The 10,226-nt window shown below is 37.0% G+C and overlaps 1 protein-coding gene across 1 annotated transcript in view; it reads left to right on the top strand.

Moving 5' to 3' along the window:
• SCIN (scinderin) overlaps window positions 1–10,226 on the top strand; it is a 55,393-nt gene that overhangs the window by 4,822 nt on the left and 40,345 nt on the right. The window contains exons 2-3 of the mRNA XM_006779061.2: window positions 2,950–3,104; window positions 6,859–7,020. Of these exons, the coding sequence (XP_006779124.1) occupies window positions 2,950–3,104; window positions 6,859–7,020 (317 nt within the window). The remainder of the gene's footprint in view (window positions 1–2,949; window positions 3,105–6,858; window positions 7,021–10,226) is intronic.

Raw genomic sequence — 10,226 nt, 5'->3', positions numbered from 1 at the left:
ACTTTTTTAAAAAAATATATTTTATTGATTTTTTACAGAGAGGAAGGAAGAGAGATAAAGAGTTAGAAACATCGATGAGAGAGAGACATCGATCAGCTGCCTCCTGCACATCTCCCACTGGGGATGTGCCCGCAACCCAGGTACATGCCCTTGACCAGAATCGAACCTGGGACCTTTCAGTCTGCAGGCCAACACTCTATCCACTGAGCCAAACCGGTTTCGGCAGATAGGATACTTTAGTATATACTAAACTATAGGGTTTTTTTGGTTTTGTTTTGAAAGGTTAGAATTTTTAAAAAATATATTTTATTGACTTTTTACAGAGAGGAAGGTACAGGGATAGAGAGTTAGAAACATCGATGAGAGAGAAACATCAATCAGCTGCCTCCTGCACACCCCCTAATGGGGATGTGTCCGCAACCAAGGTACATGCCCTTGACCGAATCGAACCTAGGACCCTTCAGTCTGCGGGCAGATGCTCCATCTACTGAGCCAAACCGGTTATGGCTATACTATAGTTTTACAAAATGTTAGCATTGGGGGAAATGTGGCCTGCTGATCTGTATGTCTATTTTTCCACCAATATCACACTGTCTTGATTACTGTAGCTGCATAGTGGACACTATTATCAGATAGAGTTATTTTTCCTAGCTTAGTTTTCTTTGTCAAGATTCTTTTAGCTATTCTAGGGCCTATGCCTTTTCATATAAATTTTATAATCAACTCGTATAATATATCATAAACCTTGTTGGGATTTTGCTAGGAATAGCATTAAGCCTACAGATCAATTTGGAGAAAACTGACATCTTTATTTTATTGATTCTTACAATACATGACACTATGTCTTTATGTTTATGAAGGTCTTTCATTCTTTTCATTATCATTTTGTAATTTTAGCATATAGATTATATACCTATTTAATATACACCTTAGTTTCTTTGGATTGATCATAAATGGCATGGTGCTTTTAATTTCAACTTTTCATGTTTGTGGTTTCTATATAAAAATGAGACTGCCTTTTGTTATCAATTAATTTTTATCTTGCTGAATGCACTTGTTCTGGGAGGTTTTCTAAATTATTTTGTAGATATCTTAAAATTTTCTGTGTAGATAATCCTCTTATTTATAAATAGAAACATTTATTTCTTCTTTTAAGTCTGTTTGCTTTTCTCTTTCTACCTTATTGCAGTGGTTAGAACTTCTTGTATAATGTTGAGTAAGAGTAATGAAAGTAGACAACCTTGACTTGCTCCCAATCTCACGGGAAAATATTCAGTTTTTCACCATTAAGAATTATGTTAGCTGTACACAATTGATGCTATTTATCAAATTGAGGATATTCCCCAGTATTCCTAACTTGGCAAGAGTTTTTTTGTTACTCATGAATGGTTTTTTGATTAACCTACTTATTAAGCCTCCTTTTTAAATCTAAGTTTTACATATAAAGTCACATCCCCCAAACAATTTAAAGAAGCTTACAGCACATATACAATAATGTAACATGATATAAAATAACAACACAAAACAACATAAATCAGTAAAATTAGCAAAGGGAAAATAAATGAAGTGAAGTTCATAAGTTTCTGAATACTTGCTAGGATTTCATCATGATACAACTGAATTTGACTTTGGTTTTCACATTCAAAAACTGCTATTGGTTTTATTAAAAATCTCCCAACCTCTTTAGAGCAAGGACTCTGGCTCATTTATACTGCTTTTCCCTGGCCTTTCACAATACATAACATCAACAAGTGGTAGTATAATTTAATTAACTTACTTCTAGTCTATTTAATTAATTGCATGCCTGTCCATTTACATCTACCTAAAGAGATTTGGGTTTCAACTTGTACAAGTAAGGATGTTTAAGTCAAACACATCATCTTTAATAGCTTGGTATTAATCTTGATTTAAGTTTTCCTTTTAAAGCATCACTGTACAAATCTATATCTATGCCTCTATTAGTATTCTCATTTATGGATGGGAAAGTGGGCTTAAGAATGACACTGCAGTCCTTTTGAACTGCAAAATTGCAGGGATGTTTTTTCATGTGTTACCTAATTTCCTTTGACAACAACACATTGACAAAATTTATATAATGTCAAATACACTTCTAGCTACTGATTTTTTACTGAGAAGATCTGTACTACACAGGTCCCCTTTGAGAGTAAGAGGAATTGTAAAGAAATCCAATCCAGTTTTTTCTTCAATATAGCTGATTGATTTTCTTTCTTCAACTTTGGTGAATATTCTCAACTGAGGTTCCAGGTGAACTATTGTTACAGCTTCTAAACTTTTATGTATCAATTATTCATAAAGGAAAATGCCAGGTCCCTACTACCATAAAATCGTACAGCTCATGAGAGTCTAAGTATTAAAAAAATCTTGTAGTGTAGTTTCTAAGAGCCTGTGCTTCAGAATCACAGAAAATGGGCTCTGGGTGCTGTTCTACCAAAGGTCAACTTTATGACCTCAGGGAAGGTGCTTGGCATTTCCAGGCCTCCCATTCCACTGTTATAACTTGGTAGGACATAGTTTCTGCTGCATGGGGTTGCTTAGAGATTAAATGAGATCATCCATGTAAAACACTCTCATGGTGTCTGGCCCATAGCCAAGGTATTATAAATGTATAAAAGTTATTACTATTTCTACAATCATTTATGACTTTCACACAGCTCAGATGTAGTAAGTCTTTTAGAAAACTTGAGTTCCTGGCTCTGATTTTCATGTACATAAAGACGCTGGTTCTTAAGAATTGGTATTTCTACCTCAGTGAAGTTGCCTGGATGGGATCTGTATTATTTTAGTTATTAACAACATAATATTTTTAGAAGATTGTTCTGTTGAAGATGATTTGTTGTATTGATATATAATTCATATATATATCTCAGAATCTCTGCCATAATTCTTTCCCTTGCCTGATAAGTGAGGCGCTATCATTTGCCATTTCAGGAAGGGAGTGTTCTCAGGATGAAAGCACAGCAGCTGCCATCTTTACTGTGCAGATGGATGACTATTTGGGTGGCAAACCGGTGCAGAATAGAGAACTTCAAGGCTATGAATCTACTGATTTTGTTGGCTATTTCAAAGGAGGCCTGAAATATAAGGTAAGCTGCTCTCTCAAACAGTTTCTGTAATGACCTCCTTTCTCTTCCTATTCATGCACACCTCTTCATAGAGTGAAAGTACACTGAGGGCAGACATTTTTATGTTTTGTTTTTGTTTTAATCTGTTTTCTTCACTGATAGATCACCAGTTCCTCCTGGACACACAGTAAGTGCCCAATAAATGTTTGTGGAATGTATAAGGCAGTATGTTAACTACTCTGATTTGATTTTGTTCAATAGGTTGCTTTTTCATAACGTTAAGAGCTTTCAGTTATGTTGTCACAGGAATTATTGAAATGAAAATGAAAATTACTTCAATAAATAAATATTGGTAAATTAAGTACTAACAGTTTGTTTTTGATATTCTGAAAAATCTCTGAATTTGCTGCAAATAACCCATTATCTGGGAATTTCAGTTGTTCTAGAATATCTTAATACAGTATCACAATTGTAGCTTTACTTAATACAAAAAAGTATACACAGCAGGGGTATATTCATGTAGAATACACACATTTCCTACATAGTGTGGTGACCTTGGAAATGAAATAAATGAAATCATTGAGTTGAACATGTGTGGTTCCAGTCCACAAATTCAAATGCATACACTGACACATACACACATGTACACACAGTTTATGTGTGTTGGCCTGAAAATCATCAGATGGCTTTATTTTTTAAAATGAACAAACGATAAAACCTGTTAAGTATGTCTGCCTCTATAAGGCCATTTGCAGTAAAAGATAGCTCTTGGGGGAAATCTCCCAGTGACCTTTCTTTGCCGACTGGGCATCCTTCACCATCTCCCCAGCCCTAGGAGTGTTTAGACAAAGTGTGAGGTATACCCTCCCTAGACAAACATTTTAGAAACAGTCCTTTTCAAAATCAAACATGCTCCAATAGGTGTTGGGCAGACCCCTAAACTCCTCTCAAGCATATTAGCCTCGTGAAGACCTCAGACCTCAGAGATAAACTAGAATCCTGAATATTTACTAAATTTGCCTACTATGATGCCAGGGTTTCTTTTTGCTCTTACCTGATCAGAGACTTAGTTGACTATTTTGTGATGTCATTTAGATCAGGACAAAACACAAGTTCCTATATCTCTCTTGAAATCATTTTTCCACTCTAGGATATCAGCTACTCTAAATATAGAACTTATTGCCTCTCATTTTATTTAATTCACATGAATTCCTAGCTTATGTCAAATGATCCTGAAAACCTTTCCTTATGTGAGTGAACCCAGCATTTTGAAAAAGCTGTTTCTTATAGTTACTAAAAGCATGCCGTGCCATTAAACTGGTCATGAATGCATTTCTGCCACATAGTACTGGTTTGCCTCAGGGCAAGTATGTAAGCTTTCTGGGCTCAGTTTTCTCAAATGTGCATTGGGTATAACAACAGCTTTCACTATAAGTGTTGTGAGGATTAAGGATTTAATTCATAATACAATACCTATAGTACATATACAATCAGTAGGAACTTACCTTATTAGTAATTTTTCTGGCTATTTGCAGGACTTCTGAAATCAACCTCTGGATACATATACTTAAAAGTGGACACGATAGAAGTAACTTTACAGTTATTGGATAATTATATTCTAATTGTCAGCATTAAAACCACTATGAATCAGCATTTTCTTAGAAAGAGGGTATTTGCAAATGGAGGTCAAATTTTTCAGCAAAAAAAAAAAAAAATTAGTTCACTGTCTTATCAGTAGTGACATTGAGCAGATGATGTGTTGCTGTTGCAACAATACTTGATAGGAAATGTAGAAGCAGAGATAATTTACTACCCAGAATAGCAAAGATTATTATGCTATACTTAATTTTCATGAATATTATCTCATTTAATTTAAATAACAGCCCTGTGGTGCAGTTCTATCATTATCACACTGTTACGATAAGTAAATGAAAGTTTAGAGAGACTGTGTAATGCCAAGGCCTAATAGCTAGTATGTGAGTGGGTGACCATTTGACTCCAGTGCCCAAGCTGGTACTCACACAGGGATACTCTCAACATTCAGCTAAAAAATAAATATGAAGACCGTCTTCTCATGTCATTTCATTGACTTGAGGTTTTTCCTCTGTGAGGCGTTTTATGGGGTTGGAAGGGGTTATAGAAGACAATTACCACCACTCCCTCATATTAAATCTTCTGTGAATCACACCTTTCCCAAGAAGACACAGCCCTTCGCCATAATTGTGATTAGCAACCATCTGACATCTGTCAGCCAGAAAAAGTGCATTTATGGCACCACAGATTTAGAGGACTTTGTTGAATGAAAACATCCACTTTGTTTTCCTTCTGTGGAATAGATAGAAAGAGGCAGGGAGTTTGTAAGGTTAATTCAAACAATATTCACAGAACTACTTGCTGTCTGATACAGACATATGTAAAACTTAGTTTTTCTTTTGTGCATTTTTGACATTAAATGGTAGAGACAAAATTAGTTTTAAAATACTGTTAAATGTTCATGGACTATATATCATTCTGATGATTCATCATATGAAATTAGCCTAAATGTTGTATATGTATCCTCAGTCTAGTCTATATATTTTTTAAGTTTATCTTTATTGTTGAAAGTATTATAGATATTTCCTTTTTCCCCCCAGTGACTCCTCCCCCCACACCAGGTCTTTATCACACTATTGTCTGTATCCATGGGTTATGCATATAAGTTCTTTGGTTAATCTCTCCCCCCAGACTGAGATCCATCAGTCTGTTCCATGCTTCTATGTCTCTGGATCTATTTTGTTCATCAGTTTATTTTGTTCATTCGATTCCACATATTAGTGAGATCATGTGATACTTGTCTTTCGCTGACTGGCTTATTTTGCTTAGCATAATGCTCTCCAGGTCCCTCCATGCTGTCTCAAAGGGCAAGAGATTCTTCTTTATAGCTGCATGGTATTCCATGGTGTAATGTACCACAGCTTTTTTATCCACTCATCTACTAAAGGACACTTGGACTGTTTCCAGATCTTAGCTATTGTAAATAGTGCTGCTCTGAACATCAGGGTGCATATATCCTTTCTCATTGGTATTACTGGCTTCTTAAGATACATTCCTAGAAATGGGATCACTGGGTCAAATGGCAGTTTCATTTTTAATTTTTTGAGAAAACTCCATACTGTTTTCCATTTTATAACTTTTTTTCAGATCACTGTGTTTTTATACTATTTTTTATTGGATTATAATGTACTTATTGAAGAAAATAGGAGCAGCCCATACCTGGCCAGCACTTAACTCCCCTTCTCTCTCCTCACGCTGTGACAGTCGGCACTTTGGGGGTACCACATTCTCTGGGTGCTCTTCATCTCTACTTGTGACCTCTGACTCTCCTCCAACCTCCTGTTGCTTTTTTCCTTGAAATCCTTGTCTACCTTCTCACTCCATGACTCGGGAATAATTAGTTTCCAAAGGACAAGAGCTACAGCTTCTTCTTCTTCTTTCTCCCCCTCCCCCTCCTCTCTCCTTCTCCTTCTTTTTCTGTAGCAGGTTTTATACTCTGAAGTTTCTCAGAAAATATTTGCAATGTTGATATAGGAAGGACAGAGCATAACTTAAAAAGAAATTGTTGATTTGCTAAGGAATTCTCTTCTTATTATTTAATTTTTCACATGCTCTGAGGTGGCTATTTTCTCTTGGCGTGGTAGGCTGTTTTGGCACAAGCACCTGTGGTTCCATACGTGACTGTGTCTAGTTCAAAGCCTCATCTGTTGTGTTTTGTTTTCTGCCCTCTCCCACTGATCAGGCTGGAGGTGTGGCATCTGGACTAAATCACGTTCTCACCAATGACCTGACCGCCAAGAGGCTCCTGCACGTGAAGGGTCGGAGAGTGGTCAGGGCCACGGAAGTTCCCCTGAGCTGGCACAGTTTCAACCAGGGCGACTGCTTCATCATTGACCTTGGCACTGTAAGTTTCATCTGCACCTATTGACATCAAAAGTAAAGTAAATTGCCTTCAGATCAAAGCCGATGTACATGTCACGAAACATAGTCACTTTTTCTACACCCTAAAAAGAGGTCATGTTTATGTGAGATGCAATGGTATCATATGAGTAACTGGCTAGTATTTAAATGACACAACGTGGACTTCAAAGTTTTTATTTTCTTTGATAGGTTTAGAATGGCATAGTGATTTAGTTCTTCCTACCATAGAACAGAAATTGAATGATTTTTTTACATTTGCCCTTCTCTCTGAACAGAACTTCCTCTAATTATTTTTGTTCTTAATTGTTTATAGGAAAACATTGCTTGAGGGGAAAAGTGATTCCCCCAGAGAGCAAAGGTTCTAGAGTTTTAAATAGACATAGTATGAGTCTAAGCAGTGTGCCTGAAGAGTTTCGGGCAATGTCCCTTAAACACACACACATGCACCATACTACTTCACACTTTAAAAAATATATATATTTTTTTGATTTCAGAGTGGAAGGGAGAGGGGTGAAAGAGAATCATTGATTGGTTGCCTCCTGCATGCTCCACTCTGGGGAATTTAGCCCACAACCTGGGCTTGTGCTCTGACGGGGAATCCAACCGTGACCTCCTGGTTCATAGGTGGACCCTCAACCACTGAACCACACTGTCTGGGCTACTTCACACTTGGTAATTATCTTAGAATTACTAGAAGAACAGACAAAGTACAACTACCAATTGTCATCTTATTTACTCTTTGACCTTGAGCAAGTCATTAACCTCTCTGAGCCTTAACGTCCTTATTTATATTTTCATCTTGACTCTGGTTTCCAATGTCATTTTTAACCTTAGTTGGCTGTGATTCAGTCTCATCTGACACACAGTCACATCTGGAAATGGCAGTTACTATCTCAGTTTCACAAGGAGAAAATCAGCCTTGGAGGGTGTGAGAAAGTCACTTGGATTGATACAGGATTGAGCGGTGACCTGGAATAGTATCTGGGTTTTTTACTCCTAGTGCACATCCTTTCCACTATGCTAAGTGAACTTGATGGTATATAAAATGGTATGGCTCTATAAAGTAGTATCTTGTGCCTTGGCTGGTTTGAATCAGTGGACAGAGCATTGGTCCATAGATCGAAGGGTCCCAAGTTTGACTCTGGACAAGGACATAACCTCAGTTGCAGGCATGATCCCCAGGGTGCATGTGGGAGGCAACCAATTGATGGGTCTCTCCCACATCAATGTTTCTCTCTCCCTCAGTCTCCCCTTCCCTTCTACTCTCTCTCAAAAAAAAGGAAAAAAAAGAATATCTTGTAACAGTTTTAGAATCTGCTGAATTTAGAATTGGGTCTAATCTGGCTTAGAATTCACTGAAGGTAGTTGGTGAAATCATTTATTTTGTTGAACAAGTATGAATTGAGTTTCCACAATGGGCTAATAGTTGGGTGCGGTGGTAGATTGGCATTCTAGTAACATATGCTCTCTTCCCATAGGTCAGGCCTGCCTGTGGGAGTCTGACCCACAAATCCAGGCTCATAAAAAAGGGACAAAGTCTCTAGTATAAAGTTCAAGGCACTTCATCTGTTTAATAATAAACCATCTTTATTTTATACTAGAGGCCCGATGCATGAAATTCATGTAAGAGTAGGCCTTCCTTCCCCTGGGTGCCGGCACCGACCGGTTTCCCTCTGGCTGCCGGCAGACACCTGGAACCTGGGCTTCCTTCACAGCCCCGGCTTTGTCTGGAAGGACATCTGGTCTAATTAGCATATTACACTTTTATTATTATAGATAGTTAATTATCCTTAATAACTTTCAGGTTGTCACCTACCCTCATTCCTGGTTAGAGGCATTTGGAATCAATTTGTTGCAGAGATACCTGAGTTTGATTATCCCTTCAGTGTGGAAGTTTCCTACACCCTAAAGGGATACCCAGTAGTAATCAAGCCCTGGATCCATAAGTACATTGGAACAAATACCCACATGATCTATTTTTATGTTAATCAGTTGGTATGTTGCCAAAAATTACTAAATGGTAATAAGATCTTGGAGTTGCCTTCATGACTTTATTTTTGGGTGTGTTACAGTAAACAAAGAAGGTATGGAGTCACATTTTTTCTACCATAACATTATAATTTGAGTTAACTATTTTGTGACCACTTTCTGCATTGACAACACAAAAGGAAGCCAGTGTAGTTTCTTCACATTTGTTCGATTACCCAGGTGTGAAAAGGTAGGCTAGACATCTAAAGCTGTCTCCCAACAAAAGGCAGCTGGCCAACACTGAGGTTATGATATAACCTAAACCCTGTATCTTGACTGAATTTGAGGGAATTCATTTTTTAAATCAATAATCATTATTATTAATATGATATGCCATATACCTTAAAGACATTTACTATGTTAGGGTTTTAGACTATAGTAAATACCCTCTAGACAGGACAATGTAATCTCCTTAACCTAAAGCATGAGATTTTAAAATTATCCATTTAATCATTTTGAAAATTAATGCCGTGGCTGTTTTGATTCAGTGGATAGAGCGTCCGCCTGCAGACTGAAGAGTGCCGGGTTAAATTCTAGTCAAGGGCACATATCTGGGTTGCGGGCTTGATCCCCAGTAGAGGGTGTGCAGCAGGCAGCCAATTAATTCTCTCCATCAATGATGTTTCTATTTCTCTCTCCTTCTCCCTTCCTCTCTGAAATCAATAAAAATATATTAAAATAAAATAAAACGCATTATTTTTTTAAAAAGGAAATTGTCAACATTTTAGAGGGTGATTTTGATAAGTTGTCTTATATTTAGTGTGTTTTCAGAAAATAAAATGGGACATGGTTAGATCTCAGCAATTTGGAATTTACTGAATCTTTGGAAAATGCTTTTGAACCATATATTTTTATGTTGGTGAATGTATATATCATTATTTTCCCACTATTTTTAAAGATATTGGTTATTTGTAGACATTAAATAATAAAATCACATATAAGTATATTGCAACAAAACATCCATAACTATAGAATGTGAATGAATAGTAATGAAAAAGCCCATATTCTCAAAGTTTGGCATCTGGAATTAACTCCTAGCCATTAATGGAGAATTAGATTTCACAGGGTGGTGAGCTCTGTTTCCTTGTTAACTTGTTTGGTCAGGTGTGCAGCTCTGCCCTACGCCCCATGCTATTTGTAATCTATCACCCCCCCCCCCCC

This window comes from Myotis davidii, unplaced genomic scaffold, assembly GCF_000327345.1.
Source record: "Myotis davidii unplaced genomic scaffold, ASM32734v1 scaffold168, whole genome shotgun sequence".
In the NCBI taxonomy this organism is placed as follows: Eukaryota; Metazoa; Chordata; class Mammalia; order Chiroptera; family Vespertilionidae; genus Myotis; species Myotis davidii.
The sequence above is the reverse complement of the archived record's forward strand: the minus strand, read 5'-3'. Positions and strand labels throughout refer to the sequence as shown.